This window comes from Trachinotus anak, unplaced genomic scaffold (genome assembly GCF_046630095.1).
Source record: "Trachinotus anak isolate AG129_WGS33_773 ecotype Australia unplaced genomic scaffold, CSIRO_AGI_Tana_v1 ptg000028l, whole genome shotgun sequence".
NCBI classification, from domain to species: Eukaryota; Metazoa; Chordata; class Actinopteri; order Carangiformes; family Carangidae; genus Trachinotus; species Trachinotus anak.
This window is the reverse complement of record NW_027273879.1, coordinates 11646044-11669294: the sequence shown is the minus strand read 5'-3', so window position 1 is coordinate 11669294 and position 23251 is coordinate 11646044. Positions and strand designations below refer to the sequence as shown.

At 39.0% G+C, this 23251-nt stretch overlaps 2 protein-coding genes across 2 annotated transcripts; one reads left to right on the top strand and one right to left on the bottom strand.

Moving 5' to 3' along the window:
- Positions 1-2908: 2908 nt before the first annotated feature.
- On the bottom strand, positions 2909-5000 carry rbp4l (retinol binding protein 4, like). The gene is made up of 5 exons (XM_071466753.1): positions 4876-5000; positions 4343-4460; positions 4092-4228; positions 3583-3695; positions 2909-3496 (listed from the first exon to the last, which is right to left on the bottom strand). Exons 2-5 carry the CDS (start codon positions 4457-4459, stop codon positions 3273-3275), a joined length of 591 nt encoding a protein of 196 aa, XP_071322854.1. The 5' UTR covers position 4460; positions 4876-5000; the 3' UTR covers positions 2909-3272.
- Positions 5001-10276: 5276 nt separating this feature from the next.
- pde6b (phosphodiesterase 6B, cGMP-specific, rod, beta) lies at positions 10277-22038 on the top strand. The gene is made up of 23 exons (XM_071466091.1): positions 10277-10733; positions 10909-11220; positions 13072-13224; positions 14539-14628; positions 14820-14960; positions 15082-15156; positions 15275-15339; positions 15614-15680; positions 15800-15847; positions 15975-16124; positions 16284-16427; positions 16731-16796; positions 16967-17116; positions 17238-17345; positions 17520-17629; positions 18287-18374; positions 18503-18603; positions 18700-18807; positions 18883-18946; positions 19055-19129; positions 19907-19990; positions 20218-20371; positions 20677-22038. The coding sequence occupies exons 1-23, from the start codon at positions 10629-10631 to the stop codon at positions 20733-20735; spliced, it is 2517 nt and encodes an 838-aa protein (XP_071322192.1). The 5' UTR covers positions 10277-10628; the 3' UTR covers positions 20736-22038.
- The last annotated feature ends 1213 nt before the right edge of the window (positions 22039-23251 follow it).

Genomic DNA, 23251 nt, shown 5'->3' with positions numbered 1-23251 from the left:
AGGTGGTCAACAAAGTTAGCGAGTGCTTCAACAGCTAGATGCTTGTACAAACACTCGAGACAGACGGAGACTGTTACACACTGATGCCCTCTGAGCATATTAATTGTTATTCAAACAATATATCAGCAGCATTTATTATTTCAATGCCTTTTAATTCTAGCTCTCTAACTGAATGACATCTGATATAACTCATAGGTGTCTATTTTAGAAAATGAGAATGCCCTTTCTACGGAACAGTTTCCCTCACGTGGAAAGTATTTGAATAATGAAAGCCAAAATCCAACCACTGAGAGCAGACTTTTTAATTTCTGGGCCAGTGCAGCTCAAAGACAGTTTCATGTAGATGTAAGTTGTATTTTCATATCAGTTTGTTTCAGGTATATTCAAGTGTCATTTTCTTGATATTACTGCATCAGTGTACTGTTTATTGGTCAGATTTCTGACAAAGCAGTCCCACTATATGTCCTCCTGGTTACGGAAGATACACACATCCATTCCTAAAACAAAGCGCTGTCACATCTCTCCCCACAAGGCACTGGGAAATGTCTCACTTTAGATCCTGTGATGTCATCGGCCATATATAGGCAGGAGCTGCTCAGTCAATAACGCTGTAAAGCCAACAAGAGGTGGCGTTATATTTAAAGATGAGGGTGACCCACACAGATACAGTAGCTAAAATTAAAAACTCAAAAAAAGCAGAGGTTTTTGCAGTTTCATTGGCCAAATGGTCTTCAAGCTTAGTGTTTAATGTTCAACATGGTTTGAGTGCGCTCTGGTGGACATATCCTAATATAGCAATTAACAAGTAATTAATTCAGTTACCTTGAACACTGAAGTGAATACAGAGTACAGAGATTAAAACGTAAAATTCATGATTCTGCAGAGCAGGTTATTTATGGTCGAATACAGAGACATGGACAAAAAAACCTTTTTACCTCAGAGACTTCAAATGTCAAAAGATTGACAGTATGAGGGGAGAGACACTGGTTACATACAGTAGGCTGAAGTTAATGAATAACACGGGGTGATTATGCGGGCTTAGTATTGAGTAGAGTTTTCCTTGTCTGTTTAGTTTGCCTTTGGAGAATAATATAACTCTGGCAGACTCTACGGACGTGGGAGTTTTGCATTGGAACCTCACCAAACTCAAGCAGATAAATCCACTTATATTCTTACCTCAGGCTTGTAGCCTATTCATGTGAAAACAGTCTGGGTTTTCACAGCAGGTCTGGGTCTCCAGTGGAGGTGAGACTAAATCACAATGAAGCTTTTATTTTGCTCTTTCCATTTTATTTCCAAAGTGGTGCCTGTGTAATCTTGGTGTCCTTTACTCTTGTTATCTCCTCCAGGGAGCTTATGTTTTTGCTCATGTCTGTTTGAATCAATTGTCAGAACCAATTTGCGCCAAACTTGGTGGAGGGGTCAGGCATGAGCCAAGGAAGAACCCACTGAATATTGGGGAAGATCCAGATTATTTATAATGACTTTGAATTTTTTTGGTCTTGCATTGGCCTTGGTGGAGGTCTGGTCTCACTGAGTGCCCTTAGACTTTGCGAATAAAATAAGAGACAACAACAAAAAATGATGCCCTGAAACAGAACATATTAGTTACATGAGGTAAGTCATGATAGAAGTATAAAACAATGGCTTGGGTTTAGCTGTTTGATAATTACAGATGGTTTCATTTCCAGTAAGGCCAGAGAACTGATCCCATCAGAGCTAAGCTTGCTTTGGCCTGCTGCCCCTCACACACCGTCCCAGCAACGTGTGTATCCACTGCTCTGCAACTGAAATACTTTTCCAAACAAAATTAAACATTTAGTAATGAAATGTTTTCACAATGCATGGCGCGTGGTCTCTATGAGCCAACTAAAAAGAAAATGTTCAGGGTACCAGAGATTTTAAACAGACAGGAGTAGGCATCAGTTAGACTGACAGCTACATTTGTTGGCGCACTGGAGGGTAAGAAATGTCGACAAAAGGGAAAAATAAAAATGATTTCACTCATGGAAATTGTTGTATGTCCATGAAAAGATTACTTTGTGTATGAGCAAAAATGGTAATTCCCCCTAGTGTCATATTTGGGTCTTGAGTTTTGTGTCTAAACAGGCTACACTCATTCTCCAGAAAGTAAAACAGATGAATGTCAGAATGAAAAGGTCTTTGTAAATGAGGTTTCTGTTTCTTCTACTGACTGTCCTTCATGCCTTAAGCCAAGACATCAGGTGTATTATTTTGATTTACAGCAAAGCCTGACCCTTATTGGCTTTAGCCAGTGCTTTTTAGCTTGTTGCATAACATCAACAGGATTACACACCAGCTATAGAAACAATCTCCATTTGTCTTTCTGCCTCCCTCACAGTCTCTCACTGTTGAACTCATTCAGTACTATGACCCTGACAGCCTCCTGTCCTTTCCCCTGACAACATTCAGCCTATTCAGTTAATGAAACTGGACCATTTGAGCATCAAAATGCTGCTTTTTCTAGCTTCTTAGCACAGTTATCTTTGTATTCCAAGTGAGACGTGGCATCAGAGGGCCCCTGACATGATCCTTGACCCGTGGCGCACATAAGTGGCCTAACATTGGAATTAGCATAATAGGACTAAAGTCTTGAAACATCAGACCACCAGTAAGCCCATTACTGCTCAGTGTGCATTGTGTTGAGTTTGGCTGCATTTTCCTGAGGCTCAGGAGGGATCACAGTCACTTAGATGGCCAAAGTGCAACGTGTTTTCAAGCCTGAACAGCTGACCATTGCTTTTAAGTGTATTCATACTTCAAACAGCTAAGTGTCATGGATTATTTTTCTGCTGATATATCATTGCTTTTAAAAATGGAGGCTTAGACAGTGAAATTACACGCAATAGCTTTGTTACAGCACAAAAAGGACAAAATCCCAATGAACTTTGTTTAGAAAAATATTTTCTTTTATTTTAATTTTCACATTCACTCAAAACACCACATCAACAGTGACATTTTCCTTGGACAAACAATATCAACATGAGAGATAGAGGAGGAAATGGATTTTAAAAACAGATGCAATTGTTGGATATGTTCAGGTTTTTCACTCTCTTCGCTTCATGTTTCATGTTTTTTCCTCATCTCAGTCTTTCTGTTTTTTACATCTGCCCATTCGCTCCACATTATCACTCTTACATACACAACAAATCTCTGACATGCGCTCTCTCATTCTCCCTGTTCTTGCTTTCCAGCCACCTAAACTGCAGCGAGCTGGCACACTCTCCTGCTCTCCTCACTCTGCTTCCTCTTTAGCAAGCTCCAGACTGCAGGACAGGTTGGAACTCTCCGGCCATGCAGATATCTTCCTGTTTCTGACGCACAACGCGCTGAATGGCAGGGGGCAGACCACGGGGGTTCCTGGAGAAGACCAGGGCGTAGCCATCTTCGCAGCTGCCATCATCTTTCAGGGTGCGGCAGGCGTAGGTGATGGCGTAGTTGTCGTAGTCAGTGTCGATCACCCAGTAGTTGTCACCTGGTTAGAGAAAGGGAGAAGTTAGAGTGAATAGGAATGAGGGGGTATATGGAGGATGTGAGGGGGATTTTTTGTGCACAGCTGACCTCCACTGGACAGGTAGCTGGCCAGTCCCTGGTAGTTCATGAACATCTTGCCGGGGGTGGTAGGGTCGGGGACAGAGTACTGGGCAGCCATGTCAGCACACACAACCCAGAAGCTGCAACAATGTCATACAAACACACTTTTTAGTCCATGTCATGAGCACTTGAGTTTTATGTTTTGTGTTTGTAAAAGTGCATTCAAGCCCACATTCCTGTGTAAAACCCCACCTCTTCAAATTGCATTTCTCTCTAATCCTTCATAATCCAGGGAAAACCCAGTTTGTAGCTAATGCTGTTCAGCATGTGCTTCTGACCCTGGAACCTGAGTATTTGAGCTGCCCTCACCTCGCCCAGAGTCAAGAGGGTCTTTGTGCCTAAACTGACTTTTTACCCTAACCCTGAGGGGGTTTAAAGAGGAGTGAGACCAGCACGTTTTGCTTTGGGTGGAATGAGTTATATAATTTTTTAACTGATATAAAGCAGGGGGTGGGGGTCACTTACTGGCCACTTACCCAAACAGAGTGACACGTCCCTTGGAGGAGGCAGTCATGGAGCCATCGTCATCAATCGTGTATTCAGCTGAGATGTTGTCCTGCAGGAACAGGCCCTCTGGATCTTTCTTCTGCAGTGCGTACCACTTGCCTGCATACTGCAATGGAAAGGAAAGGAGGACGAAAGTCAGAAATTGCTGTAAAATTTCTCTTTACATATATGCTGTTTATGTGCGTGTGTGTGTGCATGTGTGTGTTTTGAATTGACTCACCCTCTTGGGGTCAAAGTCCTCTTTGACTGAGAAGCTGTCAACGACACAGGAGGCAGACAGACTGCGTTCTACACAGGAGACCAGGACCAGAAGCAGGGCCAGCTTAGAGGATCCCATTCTATAATGAACAGAATAGCATCATGACAAAGACTCGTGACCAGGGGACCTGTGGGATTAGTTCTAGTTCTAGTTCTAGTTTGTTTGCTTCAGTCCAGCAGCCATTGATGTAAACAAACATTATAAATGCACCATATATATACACACACAATATATTGAGGTCTATAACATGCTAAACATTAGCGCTACAGTATGTGACAGCCAGTCCAATTCTGTGTTTAATTGGCAATTTCCAAAAATTAGATTTGAGGAAGGCAGACAACAATCACAGACAACAATAAGTCCACGCAACATCATCATTACCTGACAGAACACAAAGAACGAAAATTCTTGTATTCAGATGATTACTTCTGACAAAATAGAAATAGAAATAGAGGGTGAATTGTCTTAAAATGAGTAAAATTTCAAAAACTTACCTGTTTCGTGTCAAAGTAGCAACAGTGATTAAAATTCTAGTGCTGTATGTGGTTATCCACCAGATTGAGTCTGGTGTCGGACGCTGCCTTTATATACACACTCCACAGACAAGCTTATGGCTGATTTTCATTGCTTAGAACTAAATAAGGTGCTTAAATCTAGAGGTAATCCTGTTGGGTTAAAATCCTTACTGTAATCTGGCTTCTATGTTCAAACCTGCCCAAGACTATAAAAACAATTAGACCTTTATGTAACTAACAGGAACCACAATAAAACACAAAGCACACACATACCCGAGCTGACAAATGAACTGTATTTGTATGTGCAAAAAATATAAACCACAAAAGAAGAGGCTGATTTTATTTAAAAGCTTAAATATATCCCTTAATCATTCATGCTTTGTTGGAATTTCCCATGAAAGTTGGCGCTGGACTCCTTATTTACTTAAAGAAAAGTGCAAAGAGACACTTTTTAGCTTTGTTTTCTTATGTCTGGCTTATGAAGGAATGCTTTAGTATTCACACATACAGAGTGCACAGAGAAAAAGATTTAGTCATGCGTTTAAATCTAAAGCATCACAAATATTATACGGATAAAGAGATCATTTTTAAAAATTAGATGCCACAATTGTTCACTCAACTGCATCAGATAAACCACAAAAGGGATATTCAGTGTTATATTTTACAAGTTACAATGCAGCCATTTCTGCTGACAAACCAAAAAAATATATAAAGTTCATTTCAGGAGTGAGTCTCTGATACAAGCCAGGGCCAGTTGACCACAGTGGTACTAATGGTACTAATCCATCTGTGAAACTAGACTCGAAAAACCTCCAGGCCTGTGTGGGATCAACAAGAAAAGAAGCTTAAACACTGCGAAATTAAATTTCTTGTTTACATTTTATTTTCCTGACATGGCATTTCTTGGCAAACAGCTATTCAGTCAGTAAAGACTTAATTACACTTCCAGAGATTCAGTTCAGACAAGCACCATTCAAAGTCACAGACCATTACCTGAGAGATTTCGTGTCAGGCTGAATTACAGGGAAATGTAAATAATGCACAAGAAAGAGAATTTTCTACTCTTGCAACTTATGTACATTAACATATGTTAAGGTGTAGCTGTAAAAGAAGATCTCTTCTTACATTTCAGAATTATTAGTTGACTACATGCACAAGGTTGCTCATGTCCAAACTCTAACAGATTTACAGTGATTTACACAAAGCGTCACACTAGATAGAACTGGCTTATAATAAGTGAAAAGCCGATATGACTATGTGAGTTGGCTTCATTTATTTCAATTTTGAGTTTATCTAATGTCATTTAAATCAAATTCTAAATATTACGAATAATAATGAAAATGTACTGCATTTCCACATGTATGTACACACACACACACGCACACACAGACTAAATAGAACTGAGCTACTTCATTATTTTGTCTTCTTTTGGTTGAGCAATCAATCTGTAATCCCATCGGTAAGAATGTCTAAATTTTCCAAATAGTGAGATGATCGGCTAATAATAACAACAACACTGATAATACAGTTAGATAAGGGCTTATATACACTATACTGTGTTTGAGAGGGCTTCACCAGAAAAACAGATCAAATTGGTAGCCCAGCTTGAATGAAATGACGAAAGGAGAAGTGGGAATCATGGTAGCTATAACTTTTCATGCATGCGGGTATGCGCCTACACACAGACATACACATACTCTCTGCGGTGAACTAGTGAACTCTCATTTCCTGGATTATCCCTGGTCACATGAGATTACCCCTGTCATAATATATCACGTAATTACACCTATATTCTTTTTCAAGTGTAGCTTTGCACTATTATTCTACCTTGTCACTTAATTAAAGTTCTTTAATCTTTTGCTTTTATACACGAAATGGAATAATTAGATGAGCAGTGCAGTCTCACGCCGCTGTGATAGTAAACAGTCTCCTCACTGAGGATACAGACAGACAAGCCAATGAAGACAGACGATCTATTTTTTCCACTGACTGTACTGCTCAGTACTATAATCCTATTGTGTAGCCTGAAATGGATCAGACAGAAATAGACTTACTATACACCTTTTTATCGCTAGACATACACTCCCACACAATAAATTGCTTTTATAAAAATTTGGAGGTTAATATGGGAGCATATAAAAATGCAGTCAACACTTTCAACACTTTAAATAAGGTAAAACCAGTGTACTAATTTGTGCCAATGTTATGAAATGGGCCACAGTAATTGTTAGTGTGATTTGATAATAAAAGTTTCATGCAGATAAAGTCATTCTGTGACCCTGTATCTGTTCTTGAGGCCATTTACTGTAAAGAAACGAATGATTGATGATAAGTACTTCTATTGATCCTGATGTAAATTAACCTCTGATCGGACAATCCCTGTGAACCCAAACGTGTCCTCATCAACAGAGCATTCTCCTAGCCTCAGGTCATGACCATCAGCTGATTTTGATTGGCTGATAACCAGGATAGACCTGGGGGAAGGCTAAGAGGATGATTACACCCTCTGCTGATCTTCATGACTACTGTGTTTATATCTGTTTCGTACTATCACGTTCAGGGACTTTGCAAACTTCCGCTGCCTAAAACCTTAAGTATAATACATGACACTCACAAAGCATGGACACATTTCTTGGTATATGGGGTTGTGACCCTATGTTTGGCATGTGTGGATGGAAGCAGTTCACATTTCACTGTGTATTTCCACTGGGCTGAGTTATTGGACAGAGCTTCCTTCTATATCGAGTCATTGAACATATCCATAACCTTGTGTCTATAACTTTCACACTGATTGTTCCCATTTGTGTCCGTAATGTAACCCTAATGTAACCCTTGTGGCTTAGATGGTTTAAGGTGTAACCATGAACCACAACGCCTCCAGTTTGTGTCCAGCTGGGGACTTCTGATGCATGCAAGTCATTCCTCATCTACTGCCAGTTCTAGCAAAGGCAGAAAATGGTCCCAAAATAACGAACAATCAGGAGAGTACGCAGGGATGCCAGTTATCATTATTATTCTGTGCATGCCACAAACCTCTGAGAAGATGTCTAATCTACCAGGAGTGTGTGAGGACTTTCCTGGGTACGAGTTCTAAGATATGGGTGTGCTGCCATCCTGTGGTGCATGTCAGCATTGCAACTAATAGGTGGTTTATTACGAACAGTGGTACTTTATTGTGCGGTCCTGATTACCTTACTACCTTCTGTAATCCAGGTTGGCTCATTGTAGGTTTGGCCTCAGTGTAAAGTATCCTGTTAAAATGCAGTGTGACGTTCAGCCACAGCTAATATGAGAGTTCAACAGGCTATCTCAGTTTAATTTGGTATCTAGGATTCTTCCAAACTTCTGGATTATGTTTTGTTTTTGTTTTTGTTTTTTACAATAAAATCCCATTAGGAAGGGATCACTTCACAGGCAGAACAGACAGGAGGCCCAATTACAGTTATTATTAGTTATATAATATCTATATATAACTATACATTGTTATTGTATAACTAATTATATCATATACCTACATATAACTATATATAATTATAATATAACTAATAATTACTGTAATTGTTGAAACTGTTTTAAGAGAGACATGGAAAATGTGAACTAATCTTTAATGACCATATGTTACGATTTCAACTTGGGAGAGTAACAGACAATGGATGAGAGTTAACCAGCCAGAGTCACTGATTTAATTCTAAAAGTTTAAAAAGTATTCAGTGTCAACAAACTTACCAAACATATTCAGTAGAAATAAGACAAACTTTTACATAAACTCACTGTGGTATAAAGATATTTTGTAACAAGCAGGAAAATAAATTCCTCTGTGATGATGAGAGTTTTGCCCACTGCAAAACTTTGTTTCAAAATTGTATAATCATGGTTTTGTAAGCGGAGTAGAGATCAACCTTATTGATAAATGAAATGTTTGTTAAGACTTTTATCATTTTTCACATTATGGCTGTTTTCACATCAAATATGTGTCTATTTTAGCCAGTAGGAATAGCAATGTTGGACTGTTAGTCTGTTTGTCAGTTGGTTCGTTCACTACTTTGGTCCAAACTGAAATATCTCAAGATCAATTAAAAAGATTGCCCTGAGATTTGGTACACACATTCATGACCCCCATTGGACAAATCTTATTGATTTTTGTGATCCTCTAGTGCCACCATGAGGTTGACATTTGTGCTTGCACTCCAAATAAAGGAAAACGTGTTAGTACACTCAAAAGACATAAAATAGAGTTTTAATGTGTTGTACCCCAGGAAGGCCAAACAACTGCCCCAGCCTGATTCCTGTTCAGAAGGTACTGGACATGGATTCACCCCAGACACCACAAGTACACATCAAATACACACTCTTATCAAACTGTGCCCTCCCTCCCTCGCTCATTCTGTGTCTCCCTCTCTCTCTCTCTCTCTCTCTCTCTCTCTCTCTCTCTCTGGACCTGCTGTAATCTATTATAGTGGAAGCAGATTATCTATTTGACCTTTTGCTTAAGATGTTTATGGAACCTTATAATAGACAGGTCCTCCCTGCTCTGAATGAAAGGATTAATTTTCACACAGAAGCACACAACATGCCTCTTTTCCTGTGTTGTTTCTTTGTGTGTTGCTGACAGTGCTATCCCCATCTAGCTTCTAGTTGGCTTCGCTCCTGCAGCCTTGTGAGAGCATCCATGCCAGTCAGCCCCTTGTCTCCTAAATCTAATGATACCAGTCATTGCTGTGGGAACTCAGAAAGGGAGTACAGGGAGCCTACGTTAAAGATTTCATGTGGAGAAAGACGGGGAGTTGGGGTGCTGAGATAATCAGCTAGTGTCCTAACTAAATAGGGCTTATGCCAGAGGAGGCCATGTTTAATAAAGACTTAAAGAGCTTGTGCAGGTAGGCCTACATGTGTGAGAGAGACTGTCTACTGTGAATGACATATACGGGATGAAGAATACGGGAAAATATCCTGCAGATACAATAAGCAAGATACATGCACTGATGTGTTTATTGTATGTACTGTGTCTTAAACTTTTCTGTACATTCAGTAGAAATGTTATAATGAACCTAGAATATACATTTGGTATAAATGAATCCATAATTTAGACCTGAGTGCAGTTAAAAGAAAAATGATGTGTAACTATAGAGACTAACATTAAATCATTCAGCTTTTGTGTGACATGCTGTGCTTTCATAATATCTCCACACAATACATTACAGCTTATATTTCATTTTCACTGCAAACAACAGTGTGTTTTGGTGAACAGTGGTGGTACAGTATCAGTGCTGAAGCGCACAGGGGGCTGGATCATTTGGCCCCATATCCATTACCAGATGATCAGCTGACAAGTTTAGCATAGGTAGATCCCTGCTAACCTTCAGCACTATCTGCTGATGACACAAGGATTGCCTGGATTCAGCCCTCTGCCTTCTCCTCAGGGCTCTCCCTCACTCACTCCGCTCATCCTACCAACAGGGGGGATTATTTTTTTTACCTGCATTTGAATGTGCCCGCTTCTGTTTTCCCCCTTTCTGTGTAATACTGGGGTAAGATCTGTTCTTTCTTCAGGGGATAAAGTGGATAAACCAGTGGCTGTGTGGATTGTTTTGCTTATTTAGTCCTTTAGTTCTTACTCGGAGAAAGTTGGAGGCAGCTCATCTAGAGCAGCGTTGGACCGAGTGGGAGCTCCGTCACTGAGCTGAAGAGGAAAGAGACAGGAACATTTGGGAGAAGAGGAGGAAGAAGGAACCATGGGTGTGCAGAAGGAAGATGTGGAAAATTTCCTCAAGGGGAACCCTGCGTTTGCTACTCAGTACTTTTCCAAGAAGATCAGCCAGTTCCAGGAGCTCAGTCAGGTAAATGAAATTATTTCTCTACTTCTTTCTGATGGGAAAGGAGTTTTACCCAACACAAACCTACAGATATACAGTATGAACTTTGGCAAACTTCTGTATTTATTATGACAGCCCTAATCTTCTCTACTAAAACAAAAATCTAACAGTGGGTGTATTTTCTAAACTCTTTTTCAAGGTCGAGGAAAGCCTAATCATGTATGAACTGATCAAAGACATGCAGGAGAACATCAACGTGGAAAAGGTCGTCTTCAAGATCCTGAAGAGAATCAGCGCTCTCATCCACGCTGACCGCTGCAGCTTGTTCATATACCGCCAGAGGAACGGCATCGGAGAGCTTGCCACAAGGCTCTTCAATGTCAGCACAGAGTCAGAGCTGGACGACTGTGTGGTGCAACCAGACTCTGAGATCGTCTATCCGCTGGACATGGGAATAGTTGGCCACGTGGCCTTGACCAAGAAGACTGTTAATGTGAAAGATGTCACAGAGGTAAGGCGGGAGAGGGAGAAAAATGCCCCAATCAACACTAAACCAAAGCTTGGAGTGAGGAAGCCCTGTGAGGCTGGAGTGCAGATGTTATGCAAATTACAATACTGTCACGGTGTAATTAATGATACTACCACCAGGTGTCACCACATCTTAAAAATCCCACATATGGTGGCTTTAACCGATAAATAAATGTTCATCTTTTTAACGATTAAATCTTGATTTCATAGCTAGCAGGCCTGTTTTCGAACATAGTTGTAGCTCATAAGGGTAAAAGTAGAAGGAATGATTTTCACTTAAACTCATGAATTAAATGTGACCCAAACAGTCTGCCTGTGAAGGCCCTCCTGAAAATCTTGTGTTGGTCAGAATCCAGCATCTTTTCTGTCAACTAAATTAAAGAGTACATTGACTCCTTGAGTCAAGTTTGCTGGCCGATTGTCATCCTATAGTAAAATAGATGTGGGTCATGGCTAAAAATAGCATGTCACTGATTGACAAGTGTTGACAGTTCACATTTTTGGAAAAGGCAACAAAAGGCAGATGCAGAGGAAACATCAAATGATATTTCACTGGGAGTGAATGAAAATATTTTTGACTTTTAACTAAATGCATACAACGATGAAACCTGTATAGATGTGTTATCCCTCCACCTTAATAGGAACAGTTCATTAGTTGTTAGTTGTCGGGATGTTTTTACAGTTGATCAACCCATCAATATCCAATATTCTCATGCAGATTTGTTGAGTGGTTATCAATAATGCAAGGTGTAGAAGCACCGTAGTCTTTGTAGAGATATCTTGAGTGGTGCTGACACAAGAGCAAAAAGCACAGCACAAAGAGGCAAGGTTTAAAACATAGTTTCTGGAGCTTTACCACCCACTCGTCTGTTCATGCAATAAAAAACAACTAATATTTATGTGTAATATTATATAAAACTGAACAGATGTGTAAATTTTGATTATAGACAATTACATGTCTTTAATCTGTATGTAGACATGAATTTTAATATGCTTAAATTTTATGACTGGTTGTAGACAAGTAAAGGAAGTGTTAATAACATGTTTCTATACTTGACCAAGTGAGGGTGTAAAGCTCCTTGTCAGACATAATCCATTTATTTCCAGATCCCATCAGCCTCTGCTCTAGCTGTGGATTAGGCGCCTCTGGCATTTAGTCAGCAGTCAGCAGGAATCTGAAACAGCTCAAAACTAGTTTACGTTACACTGCCCCAATACAGTGTGTCCATGGTATACTGTACCTTTATTATTAAATATGTATTGTGTCATTTTAAATAAATACTGTAGTTTCATGAAGAAATCATCTTGATAACTGAACTTAGTGAAAAAGATAAAAGAAAAAAAGAAAAAGATTCTTATTATGAAAGAGCATGACAGATAATTATTTCTTGCCAAGTTCAGAATGGTGAGTCCTGGTTTTTCCAAAGACAGTATTGCGAATGATTTGACAGATTCTTGATGTTAGTCCATATCACACATACTTAAGAGGCTTAGAGCCTCCTCCCTACAGCATGGCATTTAAAAAAGACATTCAGACTCTTACCTCAGACATCACTCTTGTACATACAAAATATGGATTACATTTTTAAAAAGTATAAGTAAATATATTTCTGATGTTTACTAAAGCACCTAACATCAAGGCAGAGTGCATAAGATGTATATTATACTAGAAATAAATTATGTTTTGGATCAAGAAAGTGTTTTATATATACAGTAGCAGTACTGAGAGCATTTGCAATGTGTGTGTGTGTGTGTGTGTGTGTGTGTGTGTGTGCAAGTGTGTTTCCAAATGTACTCCTACAGGTACTAAATCATAACATTTTCTCTCCTTTAGAACCAGTACTTCAGCTCATTCGTCGATGAGCTCACAGATTACCAGACCAAGAACGTTCTGGCTACACCCATCCTCAACGGTAAAGACCTGGTGGCAGTGATCATGGCTCTAAACAAGACCACAGGACCATATTTCACTGCTGAGGATGAAGACGTGAGTCCCAACCCCACATGACCCCGTCCACAAAGCACACACAGTCGGTCAGAGCACATATAAACTAAAAGCAGCACATACAGAAACCTCAACAACAACAACAAAAAAATCACAGTTTATCGTAGTTCAACATGAACTTTCTGCTTTTGTCTCAAAGCAAAAGACAGTCATGTTTTGATTGTGGCTCTTTTTGCCCATTGATAATCTATCAAATTGCGATGATAACTATAAAAGGCAGTCAAGTCAGTCACTGCAGCTGGGAGGGAATTCCCTTGGAGCCGACTGGTAGATTATTAAGGTGTTCACGAGGTGGAGCGTGTGTTGGAGTGTCTCCAATATGCGTCAGGTCATTAATCCATCATGTTTGGTGATGTCATCCCAATTAGGAATAACCTAAGCTTTAAAATGGAAATAAGCCTGAGGTGATGACAGCCCAGTAATAGACCGCCACAGCAGGTTAATGACATAACTACTGGACAGAAAAAAATCTAACAAAAATTGTCATCTAAATAACAGCAGCAGGAGTCAAACTATTTCCAACAGGAATCCTATAGCATATACTTCAGATAGGAAGGTGCTTAATAGTGAATATAATTAAATACTGTTTGCAAAAGGCTTTTTATATTTTTCTGTATTGTCACTGTATTTAACAGGGTTTTTATTTTCCTCAATATCATCATTACATTTAAATTAAGACAGGAAATATTTTCAAACATGGCTGGAATTATGGCCTTTTGTTAGACATATTTTTAAACAGTCTAACTCATTTAAGATCACTCTTCTTTGTATTCTTTTTAGATACGTAGTGACGTAAACAAGTCTAATATGAACAAATAATTGAAGAAACCAAAAAGAAGACAAAAGAAAAAGTAGAGTGGCTGAATTACAAAGCGGTTTAATGAGGAAGCTCCCTGGTTTGTTTGAGATGAGACTTCTCAAAGAAAGACTAAAAATCATAATCATTTTCAGTTTTGTTATAATGCTTAATCATTGTGCTTTGTGTACACTTTGATATCACCGCTTTACCAATATTCACTGCATAGTCTGAGTATTTGTTTGACTCAACCTAACACAGACTGATTTTACTCACGTCCTCTAAACACAGGTTTTTTCTGCTATGAGCAAAATCAATGACCCATCCATACTTATGGATGTGCGTTTTTTTAAACCACATGTTGACATGTAAGCAATCTGCAGTCTATCATATCAACCTGCATCTGACATCATCACACATCATTGTGTCATAATGTACCATTTATGTTATTCAGACAGGATTTTTCCTTTGCCATCAATTTCTCTCCTCTGTCCATTTAGCTTTTTTTAAAGTATCTGAAAGTCGCCTCATTGAACTTGAAGATCTTCCATCTGAGTTACCTCCACAGCTGTGAGACACGTAAAGGACAGGTAAATGACATTAACATGCACGTGGTTTGATAGAAGTCACTGGCTCACTGTTCTACTCATTTACAAATACACATACAGGAACTTTTTTTTTTTTTTTTTTTTTTAAATACTGCATTTACTTTGTGATTTATGATTTTGGGGCTGGATGAATAAAATGAACTAATGTACTGCATGTGTGTTATGTGTTCTAGCTGCTGCTGTGGTCTGCTAACAAGGTATTTGAGGAGCTGACAGACATTGAGCGACAGTTTCACAAAGCCTTGTACACAGTCCGAGCCTACCTCAACTGTGACCGCTACTCTGTTGGCTTACTTGACATGACAAAGGAGAAGGTAATTTGCTTGCACTTGGAGTGTGTGTCTGCCTGTAATATCACGCATTTTGTGTTAATGCATTTATTACCAATAAACAACCTTTTTCTCAGCACTTTTCTTTTTGTCTATCTTCTTCTAGGAGTTCTTTGACATCTGGCCAGTGTTAATGGGGGAGCAGGCACCTTACTCTGGCCCTGTAACTCCTGACGGCAGGGTACTTTTTTTTTTTTCATTTAATTTATCTAACATTGTTGGTAAACTATATCTATGTACTTGATGTTGCCCTCTGTCTTTTTTCAACTCTGATCTTTGTGTTTCATTTTCTTTGCCAGGAGATAATTTTCTACAAAGTGATTGATTATATATTACATGGAAAAGAGGACATCAAAGTCATACCGTAAGTAAATATGTTTTCACTTTCAAATTTGCCTCAGTCTGAATAATTATTCCAGGTTTGAGGATGGATTGATATGACAAAAAAAAAAAACAAAACAATAATTCAGCTTTACTTATTTAATTTGCAGAACTAATTGAAGAGAAGTGGCATATTTATAGTCAGTTCAGTCAGTCAGTCAGAATATAAACATTTATGTCAGTACACCAATAACAGCTTGGACAAAATCTGAGGTCACATACCGACTTACTTGTCCATTCACCCATCTGCCACACAGCACTCCACCTGCAGATCATTGGGCCTTGAGCAGCGGCCTGCCAACTTATGTTGCTGAGACTGGTTTTGTGAGTTGTTTTTTTTTTATCCATTACAACAAGCTGTTGAATCAGTTAAGACCAAATGAAGGTATTTGTACATTTTACCCTTTGATGAGTCTGTTCTTCTCCTGTTTTTTTCTTTTTAGATTTGTAACATTATGAATGCGGCTGCTGACGAGACGTTCCAGTTCCAGGTAAGAGACTTAAGAAGGCCAAACACCACTGAAAGGAAAATAAATGATTTTACAAAGAAAAACAGTCCAGAAATCTTTCATAGAGGTTCAAAAAATGTTGTTTTCACTTATTGTTCCAATGTTGCAGACTGAGCCACTTGACAGCAGTGGTTGGACCATAAAAAATGTTCTGTCGCTGCCGATTGTCAACAAAAAAGAAGAGATAGTAGGAGTGGCCACCTTTTACAACAGAAAAGATGGAAAGCCTTTTGATGATCAGGATGAGCAGCTCATGGAGGTAACCTCAATCACACTTACAATACACTGAATTTTGTCGGTCACCACTCAGTCTAAAAAAGACTCAATTGTATCTGTCTGTGGACCATCTGGTAGATACAGTCTGTTCAGTAGGCTGTGCTGTTCCTGATTTTCTGTTGTTGGTTTCCCTGTTTCTCAGGCTTTGACCCAGTTCCTGGGCTGGTCAGTTTTGAACACCGACACTTACGACAAAATGAACAAGCTCGAGAATCGGAAAGACATTGCTCAGGACATGGTGCTCTACCATGTCAAATGTCGCGATGATGAGATTCAGAATGTCCTGGTGAGTGATTTATACCTTAAAATTTTGGTTTTATGAAAAAGTCCAATGTGCACATAGCACATTCCAGCTTGTCTACAATTTTTCAAGACTACATTTGATGAGACTTTATTTCAAATTCAAAGCCTTGGCCCAACAACAGGCACCTGAAATAGTCCAGCATCCAGCTGATAAAAGCTTAATGTTACACACTCTCTATTCACTATGACTATTTCACTTTGTGGGATGCTTAACTACCTCTGTACTTGTACTCACTAATTTGTAGATTGAAGTATACGACCTCAATGGTTTTCTCATCTCTCCCAGAACACCAGAGAGGTCTACGGCTGTGAACCCAGAGAGTGTGAAGAGGAAGAGCTCCTAGATATACTGGTACTACTTAGACTTGACTGTCATTTAATGTCATTTAACCAGTCCTTTAAGTAGCGCCTAATCGAAAGGTGGCAAATTGGAGTTATTTTTGTACGTGGGACTGACACTTTATTTACTGTACTTACTGTACTGTTTTATCCCACTCTGCTTTCTGTTCATTTCCCCCTCAGAAAAAAGAACTACCTCCAATGATTAAGAAGTTTGAGATCTACGAGTTCCACTTTTCAGACTTTAACTGCACAGAGATGGATCTGGTGAAGTGCGGGATCCAGATGTACTATGAAGTCGGGGTGGTCAAGAAGTTCCAGGTCCCTCAAGAGGTGATGCACAAATAAACACACATATACGGATAATGTTCAACAGGTTTGCTATGTCTTGATTTTACAGTCTCCAGGTCTACACTGTATATGAGTAATTGCTCATCTTCCCCCGTCCTTTCAGGTGCTGGTTCGTTTCATGTACTCAGTCAGTAAAGGCTACCGACGAATCACCTACCACAACTGGCGCCATGGCTTCAACGTGGGACAGACCATGTTCACACTATTAACGGTATTAATTTGTGTGTTGTTTTAGCCTCTAATTACAGTAGCAGCTATTTAAATTTCTGCATATACATCAAAGCCTAAAAAGTGAGGACTGTGGTAACATTTTAGTCTCTGTTGTGTTATGGGTTTTGTGTATTTTCTTTACTGGACCACTTTTTGTGTGTTTGTGTGTGCTCAGACGGGACTGCTGAAGCGATATTACACTGACTTGGAGGTAATGGCCATGATAACTGCAGGATTCCTGCATGATATTGATCACAGAGGGACAAACAACCTGTACCAAGTCAAGTAAGTGCTGCTGGGAACTTTTTCATTTCTTACTACAAACACAATCCAACCTGAACTTTGCACAATGATACTGCATGAAGGGAACACTGGTCCCCATGTACAACAACTATAATTGTTGATACAATCACACTACTGTGTCTCAGCACCATAACAATGCTCAATAATCATCGTATGCTTAATGTATAAAGAGCTTGTTTTTCAACCCCCCAGCAGTTCCATCATATTCATGTTCATACAGCACGATAATCAACGTACCAAGACTTGAAACTTGCTTGAGATTTTTCAACAGTGAACACCATGCCTATTTAAAAAAAAATAAAAAAATTCTGTAGTAAGTTTAAAGGACACATCGCTTCAAAATTATCCACATTAATGATGCAAACATGGCTTTCTGACAAATCTTAGTCAGCCAAATATTCAAAGGTTTTCAAAGCTTTTTTAATGTGTCTTAACCTTCTACTGATAAAGTGTCTTTGACAACAATAAAACAAGGTGTGAGGTTCACAGTAATGGAAATCTCTGCAAGTAAGATTTTCTTCAGCTGTGTCTAAAGCCAGTGGCTACCTGGAGGGAGAAAAAATCTTCTGTACTGTAAATACCAAGGGCTTATACTTGAAACTGATGGTGACTGTTGTTAATCTCATTTCATGCCAACAGATCTGGAAACCCTCTGGCCAAACTGCATGGCTCCTCCATCCTGGAACGACACCATCTAGAGTTTGGAAAGTTCCTGTTGGCTGATGAGGTGAGAAAGGAGAGGTGTACTAGAGAGTAACTTAACCTGTGCATTACTGAATGCTCTTCCTCGCCACATTCTCCTGTCACTAACTATGACTGATGCCCCCCCCCCGTCTCCTCTCATCTCACCTGCAGTCACTGAATATCTACCAGAACCTTCACAGGCGACAGGTGGACCACGTCATTCATCTCATGGACATTGCCATCATCGCCACTGACTTGGCTCTTTATTTCAAGTCAGCACAGCCTCTCATTCACTCGCTCTACCCGCTTGTTCATTCTTCACGTCTATACAGTAAAAATACATTACTGAAATAGTTCCTCTCTGTTAGGAAAAGAACCATGTTCCAGAAGATCGTGGACCTTTCACACACATATGAGGATGAAAAGAAGTGGGTCGACTTCATGTCTCTAGAAACAACCAGGAAGGAGATCGTCATGTGAGTGCAACGAACACACACAAAGTTCTTTGTTCTTTGACATTTCTCTGATCCTTGAAATGATTTCCACTTCAGGGCTATGATGATGACCGCATGTGACTTGTCTGCTATCACCAAGCCTTGGGAGGTGCAGAGCAAGGTGAGGTGCACCAAAATGTGATAAATATGAGACTCCGTGAGTCTCACCGAGCTGTTTCTTTAAAGATGACTGTGTGTGTCTGTGTGTGTGCGCGTGTGTATCTTTCAGGTTGCCTTGTCCGTAGCAGCAGAGTTTTGGGAGCAGGGTGACCTGGAGAGGACAGTACTGGAACAGCAACCCATTGTGAGTTCAAGTGTATTTGTGTGAAAATGTTCACATTAGTATCAGTAAATAACTTCATAGGTTATCAGTGGTGTAATAATTATTTATATTATCTATTAATCAGCCCATTAATTTCTTTATTAATGGTTTGGTCAATGAAATGTCAGAAAATAGTGCTAAATATCTATATAATATATATAAATTAGAGTCCTTGGTGACATTATCAAATGTCTTGTTTTATCCAAACAACAAAACCACAAGATAGCACTTCTGCTTGAATGTATTAAACAATTAATCAATCATGAAAATAGTTTCTGATTGATATTTGATCGTATCTGAGAATCTATTCATTGACACTGTCTGTGGTATTGCTGTTTATATTCATTGTTCATGTTCATATGGCAGATTAGGAGTTACAAAAATTCAAGCCTTTACTTAATTTCTTGTTGTATGTTTGCTTGTTGTTGACTAGTAGCTTCTGACACTCCGGTAGCCTAATGCCTTGACATATATTCAGCAGCAACAGGAAAAGACAGACTGATAACTCTTTTGTGGGTCTGTAAAAATCGAACGCAAGTAATTCATCTCATTGTAGTGTCTTTAACCAACTTACAGCTCAGTGTCAATTGAGTCCTGACTCTAGTAACTCTACCTTTGCAGGCAATGATTAACACAAGAGTTAGCAACAATTAACAAGAATGTTATCAGGGGAACACAACAAAACATGATTGCGCAGGCGATTTTCAAGCCAGATGTTATTATTGATGTTGCTCAAACAGTGTTTGTCCCTCCCACCAGCCCATGATGGACAGGAACAAGGCAGCTGAGCTTCCAAAGCTACAGTGTGGTTTCATTGACTTTGTCTGCACGTTTGTTTACAAGGTAATATTTCACATTGACTGTAGTAAATTTTACTTTTTTCAGTTTACCTAAAGGTAATCATTACTCAGTATGTTTTTGTTTTAATATTTAGACAGGTACTTAAAACCACAAATATATCTTCTCATGGATATCAAAACTTAAATTAAGACAATCGAAAAAATGGAAAATATGGGTCCTTTAATTTTTTTTTCTTCTACATTATTTGTCTCTTACCCTTTTCTGTTCAGGAGTTTTCTCGCTTCCACCCACAAATCACACCCATGCTGGACGGCATCCTCAATAACAGGAAGGAGTGGAATGCTAAAAAAGAAGAGTATGAAGCTAAACTCAAAGCTATAGAGGAAGAGAAGGCTGCTAAAGAGGGTGCTACCGCCGCTAAAGGTGCAGTGATTTATTGGAATAATCACATAACTACAATGAATAGCTGTCTTGGCCTGGCATTTTGTATCATCTAGTGGCTGTTTCAAAGTGCGGCTCAATGTGGAGTCGGTGCCGACATCCAAAGGAACATTGAAGCTAAAAAGTTGAAATTGTTCTTTTATGTAGCTGTGTTCATCAGTTTTGTATGTTGAATTTTGCCACAACACAAAAACTGAACATTTAATGTTTTACCTTTAACCTTTAGCAGTTTTACTCATTCACAAATATAATGACTTTTCTTGTCTCATGTATTCTTTGTCCACCAGCTGTCGCAAACAACACCAGTGCTGGAGGTTCTGGCTCCAAGACCTGCTCAGTGTGCTAGAAGGTCAAAAAGCTGTGCACGTGGACAGCTCATGACAGACTGACTTCAGAAATACCTTCATAATCACAACCAGTCAGCCACTCAACCTCACCGCCAAGGAAAAAAATGCAAGAAAGTTAGGAAGGCAGATACACGTGTCAATGTGAATGCACCCTCATATTATTTCTTCCAAGACACTGGATCCAATCAGAAAAGAAAAACCTAGCAAGGTTTTATCTTGAAGGGACACTAACCAGGTGAGCTAAAAAAAAAAAATCAGAACAAGGAAATCTGGGTAAAACATCAGTGAGAAACTACAGAAACTGCCACTCATGACCACTGCTTCTACTTCAGGTTACATTTAAAGCAAAAGTACCCTTCCCTGGTTTATAATTATTTTTATTTGAACCTGAATCAAGAGTCAAGGTGATTTTTGGATCTCAGGTTTTCACTCACCATCACACAGCACCAGTTGGATGGATGTATGGATTATGTATTATGAAAGAGTGAATATGAGTAATTCTTTACTGCAAAGTCCAAATCACTATAGATTGTATATCATGTTTGAAGCGCTGTTTTCAAACATACTGTATATTGTACATTCATGTAATATTCATTTTAGGTTTTCAGAATGTAAATTCAGATAATGGGTAGATTGAACTGTTACTGAACGACTGTACATATATTCCAGTATTCCAAAATGATATGTTCATGTTCACTCCTTCCAGTCACTTAACATTTACAAATGAGAGTCTGTTTACCTTGACTGCAGAGAGCCAAAGGTAGATGACAAGCTCAGGGCCGCTCCAGGAAAAGATGCATATTTGTGAAGAGTATAGTTACTACATAGGAATATTAAGGCAGTGGCATAGACATTTAACTTTACTGTCTGCAAACAAGCCTGTAGTTGCTTACTCATGATGCCTTCTTACTGTACATACATCTGAGAGAGTAGCTGAGATTGTTAATTGTATTTTCATGAATATACAGTAACAGATGTCTTAAATAGCTTAGAGCACATTGAAACCTAGTTACTGCTCTGGAAATTAGTTGGTTCCAGATAATAATTGCATTCCAATTCATTTGAAGCAGGAGCAACTATCTTTCTGCAACTGCTACAAGTTCATCATCACCTGATGGGAAATTTATCGTCTGAATTCATCAACCTTTCCTAAATAAGAGCAGGGGTTGAGCCATAGTGCACCACCTGAGGACTAACTCCAGCTCTGAGGCCAGTGTCTTCATAATATTCATAATATGCAACACAAAATGTTTTTTTTTAATGTGAGGTAATTAAACATAAATGCAAACACCAAAAAAAAAAGCATCAGGTCAGAGACCGGAACTTAGGTCTGTTGTGAGGCATTTGGTGCTCATCACTAGCCCATCATGTACCTCTAATAACCATCTCTGCAGACAGACCAGGCTCCAAGGGAACAGAACTGTCTCAGACAGTGCGAGGGAGCATCTTAACTTCTTGTAAAAACTTGTATATATTCCATCCCTCCCTGTAAATATAAAAAATAAATATTTTTCTAGTTGAAATATAGATGCTTATTTTTTAAATAGGATATTAGTAATACATGCAGGCACTGGCAAATGAGCCATCAGGTAATTTTGTTTTCCCCTTATCTATTGAATTATGGTTTTATCATGCTTGCCTCTTTTTACTGATGTACAAGTATTCCACATATGGAAAGAAAGCATGGGTGTATCAGTCATGACCAATTTGTATTAGGCAATACATGTACCTAAATATGCTGCAGACATACACCGAACATTTTTAAATAGACTTTATTTACCTTATGGTCAGTATTTTAAAGCTTGCCTCTTCATGTGCTCCATGTGTACAATGATGATCCAAATAAAGCAAATGTATTTTTATGAGGCATCTGAGTGAATTAATTATCTGTTATAGTGAAACTGTACTACTTACTTGTAGTTTGGTAAGTCACTATTTACCAAGGGAATTGACTCTTATAAAACATATCACCGGGTTAACCGTTTAAAAACAAAGACATATTTTGTCTGAGTCATATGTAGCAACATGAAATGTGACAAACCCCCATCGACGGTCTCTCAGCCATCAGTCATAATGCAATAGTATGTACAATATAATGCTATAATGCAGTGCAGAGCATAATCAATTTTAGAATATTACACAACACAAAAGAGTATTGAGGGAACACTTCTGTCCACACTGCACTTTCTTCTACTGGTCCCTGACCCCAATCCTGGGATTGCTGCTAAACTAGGCCAGGATTACAACCATGCTCTTGCCCCAGGCTCATCTCCTACTGAAGGACAGGTACACACACACAGACTCACACATACCTACTCCAGTCACAAAATGTGTGTGCTTCAGTGCGTTCTTTCATTTCGCTGCAAGCAACTAACAAACCAAACCTGAATAATGGTAATTGAAGATACTTGAAAAAGTACCTTGTTTTGAAAAAAAGACTGTCCTAATGAGATGATATTAACTGCTTTGATGTTGTTTGTCTTTTTACTATTAAGTTAAACCCCCCACAAAACCA